The sequence below is a fragment of the Schistocerca nitens genome, chromosome 4 (genome assembly GCF_023898315.1).
Source record: "Schistocerca nitens isolate TAMUIC-IGC-003100 chromosome 4, iqSchNite1.1, whole genome shotgun sequence".
Classification (NCBI taxonomy): Eukaryota; Metazoa; Arthropoda; class Insecta; order Orthoptera; family Acrididae; genus Schistocerca; species Schistocerca nitens.
The window spans coordinates 369,772,224-369,798,660 of NC_064617.1; the positions used below are offsets into that span (position 1 = coordinate 369,772,224).

Sequence of the window (26,437 nt, forward strand, 5' to 3'; positions counted from 1 at the left end):
ATAGATGTTAAGTCCCATAGTGCTCAGAGCCATTTGAACCATCACATTTGCGAGTTCTAGAGTACAATGACGAGGGCCATTGTGGATCAACGCGTTTAAACAATTTTCATCAAACCGCGAAGGTCTTCGTGAATGTAGAGAGTCACTAATGTCAAAACGATCGCCGCGCGGGGTTAGCCGAGCGGTCTCAAGGCGCTGCAGTCATGGACTCTGCGGCTGGTCCCGGCGGAGGTTCGAGTCCTCCCTCGGGATGGGTGTGTGTGTGTGTGTGTGTCCTTAGCATAATTGAGGTTAAGTAGTGTGTAAGCTTGGGGACTGATGACCTTAGCAGTTAAGTCCCATAAGATTTCACACACTTTTTTTTTCAAAACGATCCTCCTTAAAACGAGCAACCGATTTTCTTTCCGTGCTCTGGTCCAATGAAATTAACCCCATGTATCGTGCAAACGTTTCTGGTTGCCTTTTCTGCTGTCCCCCCTCTATTGAACTCAAACAGAAAGATATGTCGGAAACGTTCCAATTCCTCCATTTGGCACTCCATCTTCTAGCGTCAACAGCTCCACTCACCATCTCCAAATGACAATATGTAAACTCGAAAAGCACCAGTGAGCTACAAATAAAAAATAACACTCGATAAATAAACTCATAGCAACCGGAGTACCAACAAATGGTTCAAATGGCTCTGAGCACTATGGGACTTAACTTTTGAGGTCATCAGTCCCCTAGAACTTAGAACTACTTAAACCTAACTAACCTAAGGACATCACACACACCCATGCCCGAGGCAGGATTCGAACCTGCGACCGTAGCGGTCGCGCGGTTCCAGACTGTAGCGCCTAGAATCGCTTGGCAGAGTACCAACATGCAAAACAAAAACATTACGAACTTATGCACCAACCTAACAAATTTAAAAAATGGATGTAGGTCCATAGGGAGAGGAGTACCAGTATGCAAAATAAAAAACGCTACGAACTTACGCAGCAACCTAGTAAATTTAAAAGATGGATGTAGGTTGCAGGCTTGCACAGGCTAGAGTGGCGCGGATAAATGTATCAGCCCAGTCTTCTGACTGAAGACCGCAGCGGCGGCAGCAACTCACCAGTGGTGGAGTGCTCGTTTACAAGTTTGTACGTGTAAGTGTGGACCACGGTGTAAGACACGCCACTCGAGGCCCGCCTCCGCGGCATGCTGAGCCGGCCGGCGCCCCTCCTGCGTGGCAGGTGCGGTGATTAATGCCTCGGGGGCGGCCCTGGCCTCTCCTCGCTTTCGCCGTCCTCTTCTCACCGCCCCCGCCACCCACTGCCCGTTGTCGCCCCGTCGCCCGAGAGGCACTCGTATTGTCCGGCGCCCACTCCGGACCCACAGCGGCCGCGCCTCGAACAGATAAGCTCTCTCGTGGAACAACAGCCAGACTCCGGCGGCCGTCCGGAAGCACTCGAGCTGCTCGCTGCTTGACAGACTGCGGCCAGACACCTGTCGCGCATCTCCCCTCTCTGTTTCCTGGGGACGTTTGCACGCGTAATGCAGAGAATTGTAAACCACTCTGCGGTGGTATGGGTATTGTTTTGTTCGGATATTTTACCGCGGTGCAGATAACCGGCTACTGCGCATTACGGACTGATACGGCAAGTGCCATAACCCAATTCCCCAGAAAATTCGCTCCGCGCAGAAGGGGTCAAAATAAGCGAACACTTCTCTATTTATCAGGAGATATTTAACCTTTTCTGAGAAGACGATGGTGAAAGTTTTCGAAGTAATTTACGTGCCTTTTAGTAAGTACACAGTCCAACCGAAGCGGTGGCAAAATGTCTAGCATCGCGCCTTCACACTTTTCCGCCCTGTGTTCGAAACCCAGTTACTACATTTATTTTTGTTTCTCATTTATCTACACATGTTCGTGGAAGATCACTGCCGTACACGAATGTTTTCCAAAGTATATTTAAATAAAGTTGTCCTTATTCGACTTCTAATTGTATGTCTGGCTCATGAATACAAAATAAATAAGAAAAAAAGTAAAACATGACTGACTGGAAAAATTATATGAAATTGTTTTCTGTGAAATTCCTGTAGTGCATCTTGATTCATAATCAATTTCAAGTGCCAGTTTTCGGAAAGGTGATCCGTTATACATGGTTCTCGGAGAAATGGTTTGTAAATTTGTGGTAAGATCGTATCGGACCAAACTGCTTAAGTCATCGGTCCCTAAACTTACACACTACTTAATCTAACTTAAACTAACTTACGCTATGGACAACACACACACCCATGCCCGAAGGAGGACTCGAACCTCCATCGGGGGGAGCTGCGCGGACCGTAACAAGACGCCCCAGACCGTGCGGCTACCCCGCACGGCGTGAAATTGTTTCCGACGTTTGTAATCATCAGTAGTGTTAACGACGTTTCTTTCCCGAGTGAGATTCATACGAAGGAATGTCACCAACGCAAACCTGCCTTTCAATTATTCAAAAACAGTCTTAATCGCGTTTATTATTATTATACCGCCAACCGGTTTCAACCCGACGTAGGGGTCATCTTCTGGGCGTTTACACCATTGGTCGACTGCTTGTGGTGTCACTCCTGTCTACAGCCATGTTGTCCAAAAACCTGCCTTTGATGCTCGTGGTATTCGAAATCTCTGTGTTTCGACAGCTTCTACGATCGGTATCACCCACTGAAATGAGCGAAGTATTCCTGAAGAATTGAAATAGACTGAAATATAAAAATATGAGAATTTAAGAACATTGTAACCCCAGAAAATACCATACACACACATATTTTATAATAAATGTATGACAGTTATTGTGAAACCCAGTTTCAATTCCACAACTAATATAAATAATGATATAAATAAAACAACTAAAGCACGACAACCGGCGTTCGAGCACGAGACGCAGAAGGGAGAGGCCGCAACGCTAGCCACTCAGCCACCAGTTGTGCTGAGATATTGCACGTCTAAAGGTTAGACGATCGTTTTTTAATAAACAGTCTAGTTTTTACGGATTACCCGAGACATGTATTCGCTCGTTTTGGCTCCTCTTCCACTGAGCGAATTTTCTGGGAAATTGGGTTATGGCACTTGATGTGTTCTCCTCGTGAGAATTGCAATGGGTGCTTGTAGAGGACAGTTCAAAAAGTAAAGGCAAAAAAGCGTGCGAAGTTACACCGTTTCTCTACATAATCCTCCTCATCCTCTATGTATTTGGTCCTAATTCCGTCGTGAAATAAGTTTTCTGACGTGCACATACACTCTTGCTCTGCTTCCACAGTCTTGCCATCCGACTAACACTTGGATTCACACAGTTGCTATTTCGTCGGATAAAAAGATGAAGATCAGTTGGCGTTAGATCAGAGCTGTACGTGCCCTACCAATTCAAAAGCAAGATTTTGAATCCTCTGGGTATTTTCCCAGCCGTACGAGAGCAGACACAGTCCTTAAGCGAAATCACAGCTTTTGAAAATCTCTCTCTCGTCGCTTTCATTTTTAGGGTTGCACAGCTCAGTTGGAAAAAATGGAGCTCTTATATTTTTACTTTGTTGTCTTTATGCCTGTGTTTCTGTCTGGCTAGCTGGCTGTCCCACAGTACACGTATCAAACGAAAATTTATGCCACACACGAGGATCTATGGTCCCTTAGCAGTGTACAAAAGTATATGTAATCAAAAGATACGACAATCTATGTTACATATTCTGATATTCGAAAACCCGCTGATCAAAATCTACAGTGTTCTTCCCTTTGGGATAAATCATAAAACTTGGCAAGAAGCAAGGTTTCACAGTACAAGTGAAGAAAAAAATTCGAAAATTGTTAATTTGTAATTATATCGCAAAAAATTTTTGTCATTTATTGTCCAACTGTCTGTCCGTTCGTCTGTTAAGACCCCTTTTATCAGGAACGTTTACACGTATAAAGCTGAAGTTCGTTACATGCCAAGAGGAAGTGTAAATTTGTGCTCCGAAGTCAAAGAGACATTTAATCACATTACATAACTATACATGGTCACAGCGTTCGAGCGCTTCGCGTTGTCAACGAACATCGGTGTTCTTGGTGTTAGTGTAAACCACCTGTTGTATTATGGGCACTCACGGTGTAAAGATCGCCTGCTGCTCTAAACCTTCAGGGAACGCAGTCTATGGAATGAGAACGAAACTTAGGGCAACTTAGATTGAATCATAAAAGACGCAAAACATCACGCTAGCCCACGTGCTTGTATGTGTGTGTGTGTGTAGTTAGACACACACTCACACACACACACACACATATATATATATATATATATATATATATATATATATATATATATATACTCCTGGAAATGGAAAAAAGAACACATTGACACCGGTGTGTCAGACCCACCATACTTGCTCCGGACACTGCGAGAGGGCTGTACAAGCAATGATCACACGCACGGCACAGCGGACACACCAGGAACCGCGGTGTTGGCCGTCGAATGGCGCTAGGTGCGCAGCATTTGTGCACCACCGCCGTCAGTGTCAGCCAGTTTGCCGTGGCATACGGAGCTCCATCGCAGTCTTTAACACTGGTAGCATGCCGCGACAGCGTGGACGTGAACCGTATGTGCAGTTGACGGACTTTGAGCGAGGGCGTATAGTGGGCATGCGGGAGGCCGGGTGGACGTACCGCCGAATTGCTCAACACGTGGGGCGTGAGGTCTCCACAGTACATCGATGTTGTCGCCAGTGGTCGGCGGAAGGTGCACGTGCCCGTCGACCTGGGACCGGACCGCAGCGACGCACGGATGCACGCCAAGACCGTAGGATCCTACGCAGTGCCGTAGGGGACCGCACCGCCACTTCCCAGCAAATTAGGGACACTGTTGCTCCTGGGGTATCGGCGAGGACCATTCGCAACCGTCTCCATGAAGCTGGGTTACGGTCCCGCACACCGTTAGGCCGTCTTCCGCTCACGCCCCAACATCGTGCAGCCCGCCTCCAGTGGTGTCGCGACAGGCGTGAATGGAGGGACGAATGGAGACGTCTTCAGCGATGAGAGTCGCTTCTGCCTTGGTGCCAATGATGGTCGTATGCGTGTTTGGCGCCGTGCAGGTGAGCGCCACAATCAGGACTGCATACGACCGAGGCACACAGGGCCAACACCCGGCATCATGGTGTGGGGAGCGATCTCCTACACTGGCCGTACACCACTGGTGATCGTCGAGGGGACACTGAATAGTGCACGGTACATCCAAACCGTCATCTAACCCATCGTTCTACCATTCCTAGACCGGCAAGGGAACTTGCTGTTCCAACAGGACAATGCACGTCCGCATGTATCCCGTGCCACCCAACGTGCTCTAGAAGGTGTAAGTCAACTACCCTGGCCAGCAAGATCTCCGGATCTGTCCCCCATTGAGCATGTTTGGGACTGGATGAAGTGTCGTCTCACGCGGTCTGCACGTCCAGCACGAACGCTGGTCCAACTGAGGCGCCAGGTGGAAATGGCACGGCAAGCCGTTCCACAGGACTACATCCAGCATCTCTACGATCGTCTCCATGGGAGAATAGCAGCCTGCATTGCTGCGAAAGGTGGATATACACTGTACTAGTGCCGACATTGTGCATGTTCTGTTGCCTGTGTCTATGTGCATGTGGTTCTGTCAGTGTGATCATGTGATGTATCTGACCCCAGGAATGTGTCAATAAAGTTTCCCCTTCCTGGGACAATGAATTCACGGTGTTCTTATTTCAATTTCCAGGAGTATATATATATATATATATATATATATATATATATATATATATATATATATATATATATATCGCAACTAACTACTAACAGACTGCATTAGCCCTCTAACCTTGGAAAATTGGCGCCAGCGAAATAAAGTGCTTGCATTCATCTAAAAACTTTCAAAGACGTCTTGTGTAGTATACTAAACCAGTAATCTACCGATTCTGTACGAACTACCATGTACAAAACAGCTTCAGACGTCTGATTACTTTACAAATGATTTAACGTCCTAAATATTTGATGTTGTGCATGATAGCGAGAAAAAGCTTAGAAAATGTTTGAAATTATGTTTAAAGTTTGATGGAAGTCGCTAAGTGCTCTCATTACCAAACACTGGAGGAGTATATGCTGAGTAGTTTGCGCACCATTTTAAACAAGAGCTAGTTTCCTACACATTTCATGTTTACGACGTCGTATCTTCTGAACTATGTCTCGTGCAATGATATAATTTTACACTCAGTGGCACATACGGATACTGTGTGAAAAATATGTTACGAATATAGTTAGTAGTAAGCAAGTAATAAATTAAAACGTCATGTATGATGCGGCAGTTGTACAGCGTGAACAGCGAGAATGTAGTAAGTTTTTTTTGTTGCATCATTTTCTGAAAGGTACCGGCGAGAAAAGTTTCGTGAAAATTTGAAAATATGCGTAAAGTCTGTTTCAAGTGAGTAATCAGTGCCGTCATTCTCAAATACTGCATGAATATAGTCTGGGTATTTGCGCGCTATGAGTTATGTTGCATCACGAGACACATACAGTTTCTAACAAGGGAACCTCCCCATCGCACCCCCCCCCCCCCCCTCAGATTTATAAGTTGGCACAGTGGATAGGCCTTGAAAAACTGAACACAGATCAATCGAGAAAACAGGAAGACGTTGTGTGGAACTATGAAAAAAATAAGCAAAATATACAAACTGAGTAGACCATGGGCAAGATAAGCAACATCAAAGAGATTACGAGCTTAGGAGTGCTGTGGTCCCGTGTTTAGCGTGAGCAACTGCGGAACGAGAGGTCCTTGGTTTAAGTCTTCCCTCGAGTGAAAAGTTTAATTTTTTATTTTCAGACAATTATTATCTGTCCGTCACTTTTTTGGGAGGGATTACCACATCCACAAGAAAACCTAAATCGGGCCAGGTAGAAGAATCTTTTTACCCATTCACCAAGTGTACAATATAGGTGGATCGACATTATATTCCTGTCATGTGACGCACATGCCGTCACCAGTGTCGTGTAGAATATATCAGACGTGTTTTCCTGTGGAGGAATCGGTTGACCTATGACCTTGCGATCAAATGTTTTCGGTTCCCATTGGAGAGGCACGTCCTTTCGTCTACTAATCGCACGGTTTTGCGGTGCGGTCGCAAAACACAGACACTAAACTTATTACGGTGAACAGAGACGTCAATGAACGAACGGACAGATCATAACTTTGCGAAAACAAAAAAAGTAAATTTTTCACTCGAGGGAAGATTTGAACCAAGGACCCCTCGTGTCGCAGCTGCTCACGCTAACCACGGGACCACGGCGCTCGTGACCTCACATTATCCTTGATGTTGCCTATCTTGCGCATGGACTACTCAGTTTGTATATTTTGCTTATTTTTTTCATAGTGCTACACAACTCCTTCCTGTTTTCTCGGTTGATCTGTGTACAGTTTTCCATGGCCTATCCACTGTGCCAGCTTATAACTAAATCTGAGGGGGGTGCGATGGGGAGGTTCCCATGTAAATGTGATACTAGTCTTACTGTGTTAAACATTTAGCATAAGATTGTACCTCTAAATACGCAGATTTGTTCAGCATTTTAAAACTTAAATTTAATGACATGAAATGTTGAAAATCAAATGTTTGTTGCTCCTGGAAGTCGTTATATAGGCACCCTGCAGCTGGTATAATGCGCCATGAACCGGATTAGCCTTTCCCCCGTTCCCGTCCTGCACTTGTGTTCCTAGCTGACCGTCGCTCTCACTGCTCGTGGGCTTAGCCCTGCTCTTTCTTGTGTGTTGCAGCTGTGAGCTCCCTGCGGCCGGGTCCCGACGGAGCCGGCTGCATCCTCGTCGAAGACGCCAAGATGGCCGCGCAGGACGAGGAACCTCGTGACGTGACGTCATCACAGGCACCGACCGAGGGTGAGTGGCGCGCGCGGCATTATCTTACAAACAGCCCGTACTCAGAGACGGCAACTATAAAATTTGCATACTTCCACGGTTTCGGCGAGACCGCCCTCTCTCTTTCTCATTTACATGCCGCTCTACTACCACCGGTTCCGACAATTGGAATTATAATTTTATAGTAATTACACCTCTCCGGCCACCCCGCGCCCTGCTTGAACTGCTGACGACTGCTATCAAATTCTGGCAAATTTTCTCCTCTTCTGAGCCCTTTGGAGAAATTGCCACTATTCTAGAGCTTTAGGCCGGAGAGGATATGACTCGGTGAACCTTGCATCAGGCTAAATACTAAAGGAGGAGTTTGAGCTCGGCTAAATTAGCTACAATACGCGTAAACGAGATTGTCACCCGAGCTTTCAAATAAACTGGGATGAGTAATTCAGTATTAACACAAGCTTTTGTGCCTGTAATGATTCACTGATGCGAAAAAGAGCCATCCCTCGCTTTGCACTAAAATAAAATAGATTTCGAGAAGAACAGAGTAGCTGTTTAGTTTTATTCACAAATCATAATAAGTGGACGAGCTGCAACATGGTGTGACTACTCGAGCTACAGGTTCCGTTTATTTGCAATAATCCATCTGTAACCCGCCTTCGAAGTAGCAGTCGCTAATGCACGCCTGTAAGTTAGCGCTCGCGCTGGAGATACAAGGTTTGAATCCTGCTAGTGTAAGAAATATTTACCACCACTATTTGGCCGCCAATGTCCCGGATTAAATTCCAAGCCTCTCTGCAGTGTCTCATGAATGAGAGCACGTAACAGTCCATCCGTCGGACAGGGACGTTAAGCTCATCATAAAACAACACCTCCTCCTCCTCCTCCTCCTCCTCCTCATCATCATCATCAGCGGTAGAGTTCAGGAATGAGCTCCGTATACTCGCTTTTTACTCGTCCGCGAGTACTGTGAAATCATCTTTGAAATCGCCATCTCCGTGTGCCTATAGACTCACTTGCGAGATTCCGCCGCAGCCCGCTCGCCACCTTAGTCTGTTGTCGAGTGCTAGTGGATTCGACTCGCTCAGAAAGAAGAGTGAGTACACGAGTTCGCAAGTATAACCGCAGTGTCGAAGCATACCCTCTACATACACGACCGTTTGACAGGAATTTCCACCATTAAATTGTAAATTATTGTCCATCTGTTTTACACAATCATGATTTCATGCGCGGCCCCTCCCGCCGGAGGTTCGAGTCCTCCCCCGGGCGTGGGTGTGTATGTTATTCTTAGCATGAATTAGTTTAAGTTCGTTTACGTAGTGTGTAAGTCTAGGGACCGATGAACTCAGCACTATGGTCCCTTAGGAATTGACACACACACATGATTTCAGCCCTATAGCTGTCTTCAAGTGCAAGTTTAAATTTCACAAAATGTCCGAACTACCTAAATGACAGAAACAAGTTACATACCAACAAAACGGCTGATCGGTTAGCAGTGAATCTTATTATGTTTGTACATATATTTATATAGATAAAAGTTTTTCGAAGACTGTTGTAAATTCATTTTACTATTTAATATCTATTCAGAAAACGTCTAACAACTGTGCTGATATATACAAACTTTCGAGGCGTCTAACGAGATTACCAGAAAACATGACAGGTGGAGGAAATGCAATCTCTAAGTGATTATTAATTAAACTCGCTGTTACGAAATGAACGCTAGTTGCCTGACCAAATGAATACTGAAATGTCGCGCGTTTCCATCGCAGGCACATAATAGTGACGTTCCTCTGTGGCCAATTTTCGTTGACGCAACACATGTCTTCTCATGGTGGAGGTGGAATAAACAGTAATACAACCATTTTGTTAACAGTGGACGAAATTTGTACGTTTTTCGTCTGAGGCATGGACTATAGCGTGAAACTCATTCCAGCTATCACTCATCCTCAAGTGGAACATATATGCAGTTGTGTACTTTGCATCAATTAATTCTCATCTTACAACCTCCACTGTCTCACATAACACGGCTTCATTAGAGGCCATCTGATCCCGACAGTCGGTCATTTCGCTTTGTCAGTGCTATTTTACAGCAGCAAGATCATGTACTCATCTTCTGTATTAACAATAACTCACGACTAGCCTTACACTCCCGCAGTCTTTGGTAAGAGAGAACGGGGGCGAGTATGAAGCGACCGCAGCGGCGCAGTTACACTCGTCATACTCGCAGAACTACAGCGGGACCGAGGAAGCCTTGATTTGTGAAGTATGCCACCCGCAACATTCAACTCGTACTCGGTTTGTTCCTGATTCTAATTACTGGTTTTCCTCGTTTAGGACGGCTTCCAGGATTTGGAAAACTTTTTCATTGAGGTCTGCGATTGGATGCCCTTCTTTTCGCCACAGACGTCAATTACCTGAGCTGGCCGATGCGCCAGACATGGTCGTTAACCATCCATGCGGACTTGATCATGGTCAGACTCACTTTCCTGTTTCGCTAGCTATCACACTGTGCGTTACACTATACGAGTAATTGTTATACACAATACACAATACCTTAGACTAACTAATAACAGTGCTACTTTTAAAAAGGTATTACTGTTACTATTGTTACTACTACCACCATCACCATAACACATCTACCTGCGTCTACTCCCACCATTATTTACTGCTTCTGCTACATTGTGCCATGTTACTATTGAACTGAACGTGCAGGGCGGCCTGTATATATCGCACGACGCTGAAACGACGTAGGAACGTTCAGTAATCGGTGCGCTCATCCATTGTGCCGAAAAAAATAGTATTTCCACTTTCTTCCACCAGGTGAAAATATGATGTTGCAAGCAGATAGAATGTAAAATGTTTCCCGTTTTGACATCAGTATGCTGTTTGTGAAGTGACTGTTGGTGTAAAAGAGTAAGTAGGTTGAAGTTTACCATATGAAACGCAGTGGGTTGAGAAGAAAGACCGTCCATTGCTGGTAAAGTTGTTTGGTCGGAACGGCAGCATTAGCAGCGCTGAACTGCGGGAATATCGCCGACAGAAATAGCTGCAGAGGGGCCTCATGTCAATAAATGGGCTAAACAAAGTGATCACGAAGTTTGAAGAAACAGATGAATTAGGTGGTGCAGGGAGAGCGAGGCGGTCCATTCCCATGGCAGTTGCTGATGGTGCTGTATGTGTAGCCGAGTGTGTAGGACATGCTTCAGATTCTGCACCCAGTGAACGAGCTGTATCACGGGAATTGTCTCTCCCCTGCTCAACAGTTCAAAAGATTTTGCGGCGCATTTTACACTGGCATGCCTACAAGATTCAGAACGTGCATCAAATGGAGGCGGTGACCTCCATTTTTTGACACGCAGATAAATGGATGACCTGTGGCCAGGGAATATTCTTTGAACAGACATCTTACCTTGCGTGGTGTCGTGAATGTACAGAACTGTCGCATATGGGATTCTACTCCGCCACATGTTGTGCATCTTATGTTGCTGTGTAGCGTGCTTTCGCAATATCCTCCATTATCGGTCCGTTTTTCTTCGACGAGATGACATCTTGCGGCTGTGTTCGATGTTAAGTGACATCTGCACGTTATACACGTTATAATGACTTTCTTGTGCAAGATGTGATTGCAGCTTTGCAAGAACGCAACTGTGCCTACACCATTATTTTCATGCAAGATGGGGCGACACAACTTGTCGCTTGCCAGGTGAAGGACTTGCTTCAAGAAACTAATAACGAGTCCATCATCTCTAGACAATTTTAAGATGTATGGCTAGCCGGCCGCTGTGGCCGAGTGGTTCTAGGCGCTTCAGTCCGGATCCGCGCTGCTGCTAAGGTCGCAGGGTCGAATCCTGCCTCGGGCATGGATGTGTGTGATGTCCTTAGGTTAGTTAGGCTTAAGTAGTTCTAAGTCTAGAGGACTGATGACCTCAGATGTTAAGTCCCATAGTGCTTAGAGCCATTTGAACCATTTTTGATATATGGCTTTCTAGATCCTCCAAACTAAATCCATGTTACTTCTGGTTGTGGGAATATATGAAAGATCGTGTCTATCAGGGATGTATCCGGACTCTTCCTGATTTGAAGGATAGGATACGATGACTTATTGCTCTGATAACACCGGATATCCTGCGAACAACTGTCGACCGGTTGCTGAGTCAGGAGACCACACTGAAACATGTTTTAACCTGCGACCATATCCTAAAAGATATGCCAGAACCACCTCTCTCATATGTTTGCTCGTTCCTCTCCTTTTCCTGCACTCACACCAAATTCTGACTGCTTACAGCACCATATTTTCACCTGGTGGCAAATGGTGGAACTGTTATTTTTTCCAGCATATGCCGCGAGCACGCCGATTATTATCATACCTAAGACGTTTCAGCATCCTACGATGTATACATCCTGCACCGCAGATTGCGCTGCTACGTTTGACCACAAACAGCACCTGCGCAATGTCCTCAGCACGCCGCAAGTGTCAGTCATGGCAATAACAATGTTCTGTGTGATTGTGAGTGCATTATGTTGGAACTAAGTGAATTCGAATTGGGGAATATTGTTGTTGCTCGTATTTTGGATGCTTCAGTAAGTAAGGTAGCCGAAGTGTTTGCGGTCTCATGGGGCACCACAGCGAAGATTTATATCGCATACTAGGGAAGCGGAAAAACATCTCTACTATCACAACGCGGACGAAAGTGTGTGTTGAGTGGTCGTTATGGACGGTCACTGAATAGTATTGTGCCGAAAAATAAGAGAGGGTCGGAGTGGCCTTGCGGTTCTAGGCGCTACAGTCTGGACCCGAGCGACCGCTACGGTCGCAGGTTCGAATCCTGCCTCGGGCATGGATGTGTGTGTTGTCCTTAGGTTAGTTAGGTTTAAGTAGTTCTCAGTTCTAGGGGACTGATGACCTCAGAAGTTAAGTCCCATAGTGCTCAGAGCCATTTGAACCATCTGTGACCAAAAGGCTGATCAGGTCCATCCCATGCCTCAATGTTTGTTCCAGAATGTTTCCAAGGTGACAGAGCTTCTATTCACATTGCTCACATCGTCGACGATCCGTTTTCCAAGCACAAGAATGAATTGTGCATCTCCCCTCGACACCAATCACAAGATCTCAATACTATTGAGCTTGGCTGCTTTGGAGAGAAGTCTGCTTGATTGCTATCCAGCTTCAACATCGTTACGTTAACTTGCCGCTATTTTTCAGAAAGAATGGTGTAAGATTCTCTTGAAAACCAAACAGGGTCTGCATTTATCAATTGGGATACTTCTGGAAGCTGCTTTGAATGCCATAGGCTTTCCTACGCAGTATTAGGGATGACAATGTGGATTTTTTTTAGATATCGATATTTTTATTCACCCTCTACACGCTGTTATGAGACCCAGAAAATATTAGATACAGGCTCCCAGGTAGATGCTATATTGCTTGACTTCCGGAAGTCGTTCGATACAGTTCCGCATTGTCGCCTGATAAACAAAGTAAGAGCCTACGGAATATCAGACCATCTGTGTGGCTGGATTGAAGAGTTTTTAGCAAACAGAACACAGCATGTTGTTCTCAATGGAGAGACGTCTACAGACGTTAAATTAACCTCTGGCGTGCCACAGGGGAGTGTTATGGGACCATTGCTTTCCACAATATACAGGGTGAGTCACCTAACGTTACCGCTGGATATATTTCGTAAACCACATCAAATACTGACGAACCGATTCCACAGACCGAACGTGAGGAGAGGGGCTAGTGTAATTGTTTAATATAAACCATGCAAAAACGCACGGAAGTATGTTTTTTAACACAAACCTACGTTTTTTTTAAATGGAACCACGTTAGTTTTGTTAGCACATCTGAACATATAAACAAATACGCAATCAGTGCCGTTTGTTGCATTGTAAAATGTTAATTACATCCGGAGATATTGTAACCTAAAGTTGACGCTTGAAACCTCCGACGTTCAGTTGCGTGTTGAAACAAAGACGGGCCACAGTCGGCGAGCAGCATCTGCAGGGACATGTTTACGATGACGACCGTGTTTACGAGTGTGGCTGTAGTGCACTGTTGTGGTTTGGTATAGCTGTCGCAGTGTCCGCATGTAGCGCTTGCTGCTATTGTCTCCGCACACAGACTAACTGTAGTACACCGTGTTACCAGACGCCTGTGATAGTGTAGTGTTGTAGGAACTGTGACCATGGTGTATTCGAACTCTGAAAAGGCGGAGGTGATACACATCTATGGCGAGTGTTGACGAAATGCAGCTGAAGCCTGCAGGGTGTATGCAGAACGGTACCCGGACAGAGAGCATCCAACATTACAAAACATCTACCGCCAACTGTATGGAACAGGTATGGTCGTAGCACGCAAACGGGTCCGTAACAGGCCCGTCACAGGAGAAGCGGGTGCAGTTGGTGTGTCAGCTGCTGTTGCCATGAACCCACACATGAGTACACGGGACATCGCGAGAGCCGGTGGACTGAGTCAGAGTAGTGTCATGCGCATACTGCATCGTCAACGCTTTCACCCGTTTCATGTGTCGCTACATCAGCAATTACATGATGATGACTTCAATCATCGAGTGCAATTCTGTCAATGGGCATTAACAGAGAATGCGTTGCAGTTCTACCTGTTTACCGACGAAGCGGGTTTCACAAACCACGGGGCAGTGAATCTACGGAACATGCATTACTGGTCCGTGGACAATCCTCGCAGGCTCAGACAGGTAGAGCGACAGCGACCGTGGACTGTAAATGTATGGTGCGGAATCATTGGCGACCACCTCACTGGTCCTCACTTCATTGCAGGGGCCCAAACAGCTGCAACATACATCGCGTTTCTACAGAATGATCTGCCAATGTTGCTCGAAAATGTCCCACTGGAAACGCGTCGACGTGTGTGGTATCAGCATGATGGTGCACCTGCACATTCCGCAATTAACACTAGGCTGACCCTTGACAGGATGTTCGACGGGCGTTTCATAGGACGTGGAGGACGCATAAATTGGCCAGCCCGTTCTCCTGATCTTACACCTCTGGACTTCTTTCTGTGGGGTACGTAAAAGAGAATGTGTACCGTGATGTGCCTACAACCCCAGAGGATATGAAACAATGTATTGTGGCAGCCTGAGGCGACATTACACCAGATGTACTGCGGCGTGTACGACATTCATTACGCCAAAGATTGCAATTGTGTACAGCAAATGATGGCCACCACATTGAACATACACTCCTGGAAATTGAAATAAGAACACCGTGAATTCATTGTCCCAGGAAGGGGAAACTTTATTGACACATTCCTGGGGTCAGACACATCACATGATCACACTGACAGAACCACAGGCACATAGACACAGGCAACAGAGCATGCACAATGTCGGCACTAGTACAGTGTATATCCACCTTTCGCAGCAATGCAGGCTGCTATTCTCCCATGGAGACGATCGTAGAGATGCTGGATGTAGTCCTGTGGAATAGCTTGCCTTGCCATTTCCACCTGGCGCCTCAGTTGGACCAGCGTTCGTGCTGGACGTGCAGACCGCGTGAGACGACGCTTCATCCAGTCCCAAACATGCTCAATGGGGGACAGATCCGGAGATCTTGCTGGCCAGGGTAGTTGACTTACACCTTCTAGAGCACGTTGGGTGGCACGGGATACATGCGGACGTGCATTGTCCTGTTGGAACAGCAAGTTCCCTTGCCGGTCTAGGAATGGTAGAACGATGGGTTAGATGACGGTTTGGATGTACCGTGCACTATTCAGTGTCCCCTCGACGATCACCAGTGGTGTACGGCCAGTGTAGGAGATCGCTCTCCACACCATGATGCCGGGTGTTGGCCCTGTGTGCCTCGGTCGTATGCAGTCCTGATTGTGGCGCTCACCTGCACGGCGCCAAACACGCATACGACCATCATTGGCACCAAGGCAGAAGCGACTCTCATCGCTGAAGACGTCTCCATTCGTCCCTCCATTCACGCCTGTCGCGACACCACTGGAGGCGGGCTGCACGATGTTGGGGCGTGAGCGGAAGACGGCCTAACGGTGTGCGGGACCGTAGCCCAGCTTCATGGAGACGGTTGCGAATGGTCCTCGCCGATACCCCAGGAGCAACAGTGTCCCTAATTTGCTGGGAAGTGGCGGTGCGGTCCCCTACGGCACTGCGTAGGATCCTACGGTCTTGGCGTGCATCCGTGCGTCGCTGCGGTCCGGTCCCAGGTCGACGGGCACGTGCACCTTCCGCCGACCACTGGCGACAACATCGATGTACTGTGGAGACCTCACGCCCCACGTGTTGAGCAATTCGGCGGTACGTCCACCCGGCCTCCCGCATGCCCACTATACGCCCTCGCTGAAAGTCCGTCAACTGCACATACGGTTCACGTCCACGCTGTCGCGGCATGCTACCAGTGTTAAAGACTGCGATGGAGCTCCGTATGCCACGGCAAACTGGCTGACACTGACGGCGGCGGTGCACAAATGCTGCGCAGCTAGCGCCATTCGACGGCCAACACCGCGGTTCCTGGTGTGTCCGCTGTGCCGTGCGTGTGATCATTGCTTGTACAGCCCTCTCGCAGTGTCCGGAGCAAGTATGGTGGGTCTGACACACCGGTGTCAATGTGTTCTTTTTTCCATTTCCAGGAGTGTATATTGGCCTGACATGTCGGGACACACTCTATTCCACTCCGCAATTGAAAACGGAAACCACGTGTGTACGTGTACCTCACCCCTCATGGTAACGTACATATGCGTCAGTGAAAAAGACCAATAAAAAGGTGTTAGCATGTGGACGTAATGTGCTGTTCCAGTCTCTTCTGTACCTAAGGTCGATCACCGTTCCCTTTGGATCCCCACGTAATTCGGTGCTCTCCGATACACACGATCGAACAGCGGAGGAGTGGTACTCAAGCGTCAACTTAAGGTTAAAATATTTCCGGATGTAATTAACATTTTACAATGCAACAAACGGCACTGATTACGTATTTGTTTATATGTTCAGATGTGCTAACAAAACTAACGGGGTTCCATTTAAAAAAACGTAGGTTTGTGTTAAAAAAAATACTTCCGTGCATTTTTGTATGGTTTGTATTAACCAATTACACTAGCCCCTCTCCTCACGTTCGGTCTGTGGAATCGATTCGTCTGTATTTGATGTGGTTTACGAAACATATCCAGCGGTAATGTTAGGTGACTCACCCTGTATATAAATGACCTAGTAGATAGTGTCGGAAGTTCCATGCGGCTTTTCGCGTATGATGCTGTAGTATACAGAGAAGTTGCAGCATTAGAAAATTGTAGCGAAATGCAGGAAGATCTGCAGCGGATAGGCACTTGGTGCAGAGAGTTGCAACTGACCCTTAACATAGACAAATGTAATATATTGCGAATGCATAGAAAGAAGGATCCTTTCTTGTATGATAGCGGAACAAACACTGGTAGCAGTTACTTCTGTAAAATATCTGGGACTATGCGTGCGGAACGATTTGAAGTGAATGATCGTATAAAATTGATTGTTGGTAAGGTTGAGATTCATTGGGAGAGTCCTTATAAAATTTAGTCCATCAACAAAGGAGGTGGCTTACAAAACACTCGTTCGACCTATTCTTGAGTATTGTTCATCAGCGCGGGATCCGTACCAGGTCGGGTTGACAGAGGAGATAGAGAAGATCCAAAGAAGAGCGGCGCGTTTCGTCACAGGGTTATTTGGTAAGCGTGATAGCGTTACGGAGATGTTTAGCAAACTCAAGTGGCAGACTCTGCAAGAGAGGCGCTCTGCATCGCGGTGTAGCTTGCTGTCCAGGTTTCGAGAGGGTGCGTTTCTGTATGAGGTATCGAATATATTGCTTCCCCCTACTTATACCTCCCGAGGAGATCACGAATGTAAAATTAGAAAGATTCGAGCGCGCACGGAGGCTTTCCGGCAGTCGTTCTTCCCGCGAACCAAACGCCACTGAAACAGGAAAGGGAGGTAATGACAGTGGCACGTAAAATGCCCTTCGCCACACACTGTTGGGTGGCTTGCGAAGTATAAATGTAGATGTAGATGTAGATGTACGTGGTTCTCGGACATGCGCCGCGTGGGATTAGCCGAGCGGTCTCAAGGCGCTGCAGTCATGGACTCTGCGGCTGGTCCCGGCGGAGGTTCGAGTCCTCCCTCGGGCATGGGTGTGCGTGTTTGTCCTTAGGATAATTTAGGTTAAGTAGTGTGTAAGCTTAGGGACTGATGACCTTAGCAGTTAAGTCCCATAAGATTTCACACTAAAAAAAAAAAAAAAAAAATGTTCTCGGACATGCAGAGGAAGCATTCTACCTCTATGTGACCACCATCATGGTAGTGTTTATAAGAGATCCCATAAGTGAACTGGTGGACTGATTTGCATGCCACATTTGTTCCGACATTTTACACAGAGGTTATCTCAGTGTTTCTTGATAATGACTAAAAAGTCGTAATTAGCCGACAGCACATAGATGTGAAAATTGTACAGCCCGTAACAAAAAATGTTTACGCTCGAAAATATATCGAGGGTAGTGGACCAGCTTCTTTTTGCGTTGGCACCCGAAAACTGTTTCGCGAATCGGTAGCTCCATTCGTAATTGACTCTTGAGTCTCCTAATGGTCACGTGATGGCTGACGAAGACGCGCGCCCGGACCGCAGACAAGGAGCACCGCATCTAACCGCGAAAGAGAGGCGCCGCCACGCAGAGTTCACGGCATTGCCCCAAGGACCGACCTTCTCAGCGGAACTTTCCGCTCCAACTTAGTCGCGCCACCGGTTATGCAAATTGTATTTGTGTTCCAGTGTTGTTTAAAGCCTTTTCTGGTTCCAGCACACGTCGCTTCGACTTCTTCTCCCCATTTCTCTTTCCTTATTTCTTTTTTTTTCCGCTTCTGCCGCAGCAAACTTTGCGATGGGATTTATAAAACAAAGTTTCCACGACGTCGTTTATTTTTTAATGCTGTAGGCGCCGCCGTTCGCGGCTGTTCATCCATAGAGATTTATGGACGGCTTTCAGGCGAAATCGCTGCTGTATCGCATCCGTCCGGCGTGCATTTAAACAGCGTTTTCCCCCGATATTGTGTGTTCTCCTTTCCGCTCGACAAGAAAATCTAATGCAATACTCTCAAGTACAGCACCACTGTCATCCTTAGTAACTGTTGCTTTGTTATATCTCTTCAATGTAGCTTTGAATATTTCCATCTTCCCGTCTCCACCCCGACCGCCTTCCTACAAAGCCATCTGTTTATCTCAGTCAGCTGTTCTTTTGAACCTTCGTTACTTTCGACGAGAAAAGCTACGTCGTGGGCATACGCTAGCATTAACATTTATTCCCCCTGTACTCATTTCGGACTTTTTTTTATTTCCTTACTGACTGCTTTGACATACTGGTCTTTCGATTCCTTAAACGTGGAACTGTCTTTCTTCGTTTTTCTGTCTCTCTCCCTACGATAGTTTTTTTGTCGATTTGTCGACATCTGCATGCACACTTTGCAAACCACTAGGAAGTGAAACTTCCTTGCAGATTAAAACTGCGTGCTGCACTGGAAAGCGAACATGGAATCTTTACTCTTCGCGGGCAACTGCTCTACCAACTGAGCTATCGACGCCCCCACGATTCTGTTTCTGCCAGTACCTCTTCTGCTGACTCCCAAAATGCATAACAGACGATAATTCCCATTTACCACGTATTAGTGTTTCTTCCCGTTCCATTAGCATACGCTGTGCGGGAGGACTCAAATGGCTCAAATGGCTCTGAGTACTATGGGACTTAACATCTGAGGCCATCAGTCCCCTAGACTTGGAACTACTTAAACCTAACTAACCTAAGGATATCACACACATCAATGCCCGAGGCAGGATTCGAACCTGCGACCGTAGCAGCAGCGAGGTTCCGGACTGAAGCGCCTAGAATCGCTCGGCCACATCGACCGGCTGTGCGGAAAGAATTCCTGCTTAAAATACCCCTGCGCACTCTGCTACAGTAGCGAATACATACTTTGCGGAAAAACCAAAAGCAAAGCAGTAGTCTTGGTCTTCAAGGAAAGATATCAATGTTCAAAAATGCTTCGGACCTAAACGGACTGTGCACCGGACAATTCCGGGATGTTATTTAGGTAAAATCGATAGATCGAGCATGATGGTTCGCTTCATTTGCCAGCGAGATCTGTATTCAGTCCCAAAAAGTCATTTTTATACGGCCGCCAGGAGTCATTGTGATACGGCAGAAACCAAGTAGGTACCATGTTTCGACTGATAACACTTACACTCCCACGTTTGCTGCTGACGGTAATAGATATTAGCACACATGTGATTCAGCGTTCGGAGCCTCTATGTTTTCCATATTTACAGAGATGGTAGTATGGACCAGAAAAAAGAAAAAAAATCAAGTAACATGGGCCTTGAAGTGCATACCTTAAGAGCTATGAGCACTTGTTCATTTTCGCTACTATGAAGTACATTCTTCTATTGAAGAAGTGCTCAGAGCTCTAGGATATACATTTTAGAGCTGTGTTTACTAGATAATTTTTCTTGGTTTGGCCCATGCTATCTCCTCCAAAAATATGGAAAACAAAGAGCGTGCGGTAGAAGAGATTTGTTTCACAGTATAGAAGACTCCTCATATCTCTGGCAGGTGGCCCAGTGGTTAGCACTTCGGACTCGCATTCGGGAGAGCGACGGTTCAAACCCGCGTCCGGCCATCCAGGTTTAGATTTTCCGTGATTTCCCTAAATCTCTCCAGGATGGTTCCTTTGAAAGGTCACGGCTGATTTTCTTCCCCATCTTTAACACAATCCGAGCTTGTTCTCCGTCTCTAATGATCTCGATGCCAACGGGACGTTAAACCAAATCTGTTTTCCTTCTTCCTTATCTTTTAACGTATGCTATTTAGAGTCCACGTTTACCAGACTTCTTTGCATCGTATTATCGTTCCTCTCACATCCTTGAACATTGACCATTCCTCCTGAGACATCCCATATAACGAGATTCAAAGTCATGTCACCACTCAAATTGGATTTATATGTATCAATTAATGATTGTGCAATCATGTACGATTTTCAACTTTAGCACAGCATAGATTCTATGTTAAACATGGTGGCGAACACGTTGACGCCACTATGTAAATTAAAAATTATGGCATCTTTCATTTAAATGCACATTTCGTGACCAGGAACACATCTACGATTTGACTGAAAATATAATTTGGAATCGCCCTTTACATTCCCACCAGCATAAACAGTTCTGAACACCTTTTTGTATTTAAGGTAAAAAAATCCGCAATTTTTATTTAATGAGCTATGTTTACTGTTGTGATTGGAGCTGCGTCGATCTTCGCAACGTACCATATCTTTCCATACCCAGCGAGAGGCAAGCAGGGCACCTGTCCTCTCTACACCCCTCCTCCCCCTCCAATCACAGAAAATCGAGCTCACGTCATGCCCCACCGCAAATGCAATTCAGTATGACTTTGAAGAAAGACACAACATGCAGAAAATATTTACTAGTGGCAGAGGTATTTATCGCGATATCTCAAAACCATTTTTTCATTCACTGCAAAATTAACATGTCTTGCCTCCTTCCCCACCCCCTTCTCGCCCAACCGCCTACATCATATCTTGGGTACGCCACTGCGTGTCACAAATAAAGCGTGATGGGCATACGGTAAAGATCAACTCCAGAATTACTTGCTGTATAATACCGTGCGAAGTAAATTTGTACTGAAAAACTTGTAATTCATCTGTTGGGACTGAAGGAGTAAGTCTATAATAGTAGCAAGCATAATTTTACTATTTACTTTATAAATGACAACATTTTTCGCCCGTTGGACGCACAGCGCAAAGTATTTGTATAGATGACATCGATTCGATAGTAAATACTAGACAATTTCACATGGATATTAGACATTCATATGCAAATAAGGTTACATGGTGACCATTTAGAAGTTTTTTTATACAGATGTAAATTAGTTATTCAACAGTAACCTACCTTCCCTTCCACCTACAGAGTCTTTAAAGAATCGAATTCCCACGTACAAAACAGGGAATAGAGATAGAAATTTAAAAAAAATAATACAAGTCACGCTTGATGCTAAATTTTTACAGAATGAACAACGGAACGTAGTAAGCGATAAACTTATTTCCTTCTATTGTTTTTGGAGGGTTTCAGCAAGAAAAAGTTTCGAAAAGGTTTGAATTTATGAGCGGAGTTTGTTGTAAGTTGCGAAGTGATCTCCTTCTCAAATAGTGGATGAATAGAGGATGTTCCGAAGTTCCCGTTAGAATTTCTAAGACGTGTAGAGGGGTGTTAGTAGATAATGTTTTGAACTAGAACCCATGTTCGTTTCTGTGCTACAACCATTTGAAAATATGTTGGTAATGCGACCACTTTTGCAAGTAATTTATTACGCGTGACCCAGTGCATTACCTTTTCTACAATTCCACTTATTAATAACCAAAGAAACAAATACAAAACTTAAACCAGTTTTCATAAACACTTTTGTTTACAGCACAGCCTCCTCCTGTCAGGGTGTGCGGAGTCTCCCTGGAGCACCAGAGTCACGCCTGCTGACGGTGAAGGTATTCTTTGTCGTAGCCGTGGCGAAAAGGGTATACAATGGAGTCAGCTGTTGTGGAGAACCATCTTGATAAAGGTGACGAGCAGCTCTTCCATTACTGATATCTTCGCCATTCAGAAGGATCATTCGATGTATTCTGCAAACGTGTACTCAACCGTGTTGCTATAACACCCACAGGGACGTGAATGAGGATCGAACCAGGTCAGAGGGGTAAGACAGACCTCAAATGACATCAGCCTAACCGACGTAACCATCCCACACCATAACTATCCTGTTGCATACCACCTAGCAAACATGTTTTCAAACGGCTGTAGCACGGAAACGGTACATTTTCGGACATGGGTTCCGATTCAAAATATTATGCACTCTCTCCGCTAAGTCCTAGGAGTTTGTAACGGGAATTTCTGAACACACTGTATAGTCTGGGTAATTTTTGCGCCGTGAGTTACTCTACCACAAGACGTACGCACAGTTTCTAACCTTTAAAGTTGATTTATTGTGTTAAATATTTAACACCTCTTAATGAGTAGATTATGAGAGGATTTTAAATTTTTCAATATGGCCAGTAATAATATGAAACACTGAAAAAAAATTTTTTTGTTGCCGCTGGAAGCCGTTAGATAGGCAACCTGCAACTGGGTTCAAATGGCTCTGAGCACTATGGGACTCAACATCTTAGGTCATAAGTCCCCTAGAACTTAGAACTACTTAAATCTAACTAACCTAAGGACCTCACACACACCCATGCCCGAGGCAGGATTCGAACCTGCGACCGTAGTAGTCCCGTGGTTCCGGACTGCAGCGCCAGAACCGCACGGCCACCGCGGCCGGCCTTGCAACTGGGACTGGGTGACCATTGTAGCCTTTTAGTAAAACAGATTACATGAATGAGATTTTCACTCTGCAGCGGAGTGTGCGCTGATATGAAACTTCCTGGCACATTAAAACTGTGTGCCGGATCGAGACTCGAACTCGGGACCTTTGCCTTTCTTTCAGGAGTGCTAGTTCTGCAAGGTTGGCAGGAGAGCTTCTGTAAAATTTGGAAGGTAGGAGACGAGGTACTGGCAGAAGTAGAACTGTGAGGACAGGGCGTGAGTCGTGCTCGGGCACCTCAGATGGTAGAGCACTTGCCGGCGAAAGGCAAAGGTCCCGAGTTCGAATCTCGGTGCGGCACACAGTTTTAATCTGCCATGAAGTTTCAGATTACATAAAGTACTGCGAAGGACAACATTTTCCACCTGCTGGTGTACAGTGGAAATTATGTGCATAGATGACATATATTCGACAGTAATCGTTAGATGAAGTGTTGTGCTCTTTTGCAAAAATGACGAATGTCATTATACACATGTAATATGTCGACACGAAGACAGTTTCCTCTTCAAAGGAGCGATATCCACCGACGTACTTCGTAGTGAACTATAGCTTAATAATAGCATAATAGCCGGAAATCGCGATCGTGGTGCATAAGTGCAGTTTAATAACAGTCCAGCGAATGGCATTGCCGCTTTGGTAGCACTGGTTCCCATCAGATCACCGAAGTTAAGCGCTGTTGGGCTGGGATAGCACATGATAGGTGACCGTTTGGGTCTGCCGAGCGCTGTTAGAAAGCGGGGTGCATCCAGATCTGTGAGGCGAATTAAGGAGCTACTTGATTCAAAAGTAGCGGCCTCGGTCGCGATAGCTGTGTGCTGACCATATGACCTTCCATATCCGTAAGCAGTGACGCACATCATCTGAGGATGACGCGGCGGTCGGTCAGTACAGTAGGGCCTTCCGAGGCCTGCTGGAAAGGAGAGAATAAAAATTCAGGTGAAAAATGTTGCCCTTTCTAAAATGTTACATCAGTGAACACATATGTTTACCATTACATTCGACACCAACTTACTGAAATGTGTATAATGTCAGACGTTTCTCGTTAAAATACAAAGAGCATTCTGTAGTTTTCCTAACAAATATCTTGTGCCCAAGTTATCGAGCAAAAGGCCGGATCGTTGCGTAAATATTTCAACAACAGATGGATTACGTGTCTCTGATACGAAGATGCAGCCATTCCTTCCAGAAGTTTTGGTACAGGAGTGATTTCGTTTTAAAACTCTTTACCGAATCGCACGGTAAAGAACTTGGGCCCACATTTTTGTACACCCTGTGTATCAGACTGAACGGCGAAGCGCAGCCGCCGCCGCCGCTGACATTAGATTATATTTCGTTCACGCCCGTCATACGTTTGATTGCCCGGTTTCGGCGCGGCGCGAGGCGCCGGCGACATGAATATGTCCGCCGCGCTGGTCTCGTAAAAGCGGCGCCAGTTGGCTGCAGTGGCGGGGCAGATGTGCCGTGCTAAGCGCCTCCCCGATGGCGCCGTTCAACTTTTATTGGACCGAGCGCCGCCGTAAATCCATTGATACGCGCCGCTCGAATGTTCCAGCCTATAAAACCGGTTTCGAATCTGCCCGCCCGCTACCGGTCTGTATCACTTTTCCACGCCTAAGTCGTATAAAATTATTTTCCGCTTTCGCGCTACCCTTCTACCAGTCAATATTACTTTACTGCTTTCGACAGCAGCCCAGATACCCGTAAGGAATGTTTTACGCCCTCCATTTTCCGCGAAATAAGCCGTGCGATTCAGCTTGTCATGATACGCCTAGTAAAGAGATTTTTCGTCTTCTCCCTCTTAACTGGTAAGGCCCCATCCCCATGATTAGGCCAAATGATGTATACTCATTTGCTAAGGTGCTGTTTTTCATAACTAGGGAGCCTGGTGGTGCAAGAGAACAGGATCGGTTAAAGAAAAGCTTCCACACAAGTGACGTCTCATTTGGCGCCTTTAAATCTTAATCTTTGCTCGCAGAAATAGGTTATCTTTGCTCTCAAAGTAAGTACTACACAAACGTTGTTCTGTAATAGAAATAAATTTTTGAATCGATAGCCAGTGCTAAATATTATCAGAAAAACAGTTCATTTCCATTTAAAGTGACTCCAGATATCCTTAAACACTTTTAATTGAAAGCAGAAAGAAATACACTACTGGCCATTAAAATTTCTACACCAAGAAGAAATGCAGATGATAAACAGGTATTCATTGGACAAACATATTATACTAGAACTGACATGTGATTACATTTTCACGCAATTTGGGTGCATAGATCCTGAGAAATCAGTACCCAGAACAACCACCTCTGGCCGTAATAACGGCCTTGATACGCCTGGGCATTTAGTCAAACAGAGCTTGGATGGCGTGTACAGGTACAGCTGCCCATGCGGCTTCAACACGATACCACAGTTCATCAAGAGTAGTGACTGGCGTATTGTGACGAGCCAGTTGCTACACCATCATTGACCAGACGTTTTCAGTTGGTGACAGATCTGGAGAATGTGCTGGTCAGGGCAGCAGTCGAACATATTATGTATCCAGAAAGGCCCGTGCAGGACCTGGAACATGCGGTCGTGCATTATCCCGCTGAAATGTAGGGTTTCACAGCGATCGAATGAAGGGTAGAGCCACGGGTCGTAACACATCTGAAATGTAACGTCCACTGTTCAAAGTGCCGTCAATGCGAACAAAAGGTGACTGAGACGTGGAACCAATGGAACCCCATACCATCACGCCGGGTGATACGCCAGTATGGCGATGACGAATACATGCTTCCAGTGTGCGTTCACCGCGATGTCGCGATGCGACCATCATGATGCTGTAAACAGAACCTAGATTCATCCGAAAAAAGGACCTTTTGCCATTCGTGCACCCAGGTTCGTCGTTCAGTACACCATCGCAGGAGCTCCTGTCTGTGATGCAGCGTCAAGGGGAACCGCAGCCATGGTCTCCGAGCTGATAGTGCACGCTGCTGTAAACGTCGTCGAACTGTTCATGCAGATGGTTGTTGTCTTGCAAACGTCCCCATCTGTTGACTCACGGATCGAGACATGGTTGCACGATCCGTTACAGCCATGCGGATAAGATGCCTGTCATCTCGACTGCTAGTGATACGAGACCGTTGGGATCCAGCACGGCGTTCCGTATTACCCTCCT

At 46.0% G+C, this 26,437-nt stretch overlaps 1 protein-coding gene across 1 annotated transcript in view; it reads left to right on the forward strand.

Annotated features, from left to right (window-relative positions):
* The window catches only part of LOC126252108 (teneurin-a), a 352,713-nt gene that overhangs the window by 85,186 nt on the left and 241,090 nt on the right, over positions 1 to 26,437 (forward strand). Inside the window, exon 2 of the mRNA XM_049952972.1 lies at positions 7,761 to 7,880. Within this exon, the coding sequence (XP_049808929.1) occupies positions 7,761 to 7,880 (120 nt within the window). The remainder of the gene's footprint in view (positions 1 to 7,760; positions 7,881 to 26,437) is intronic.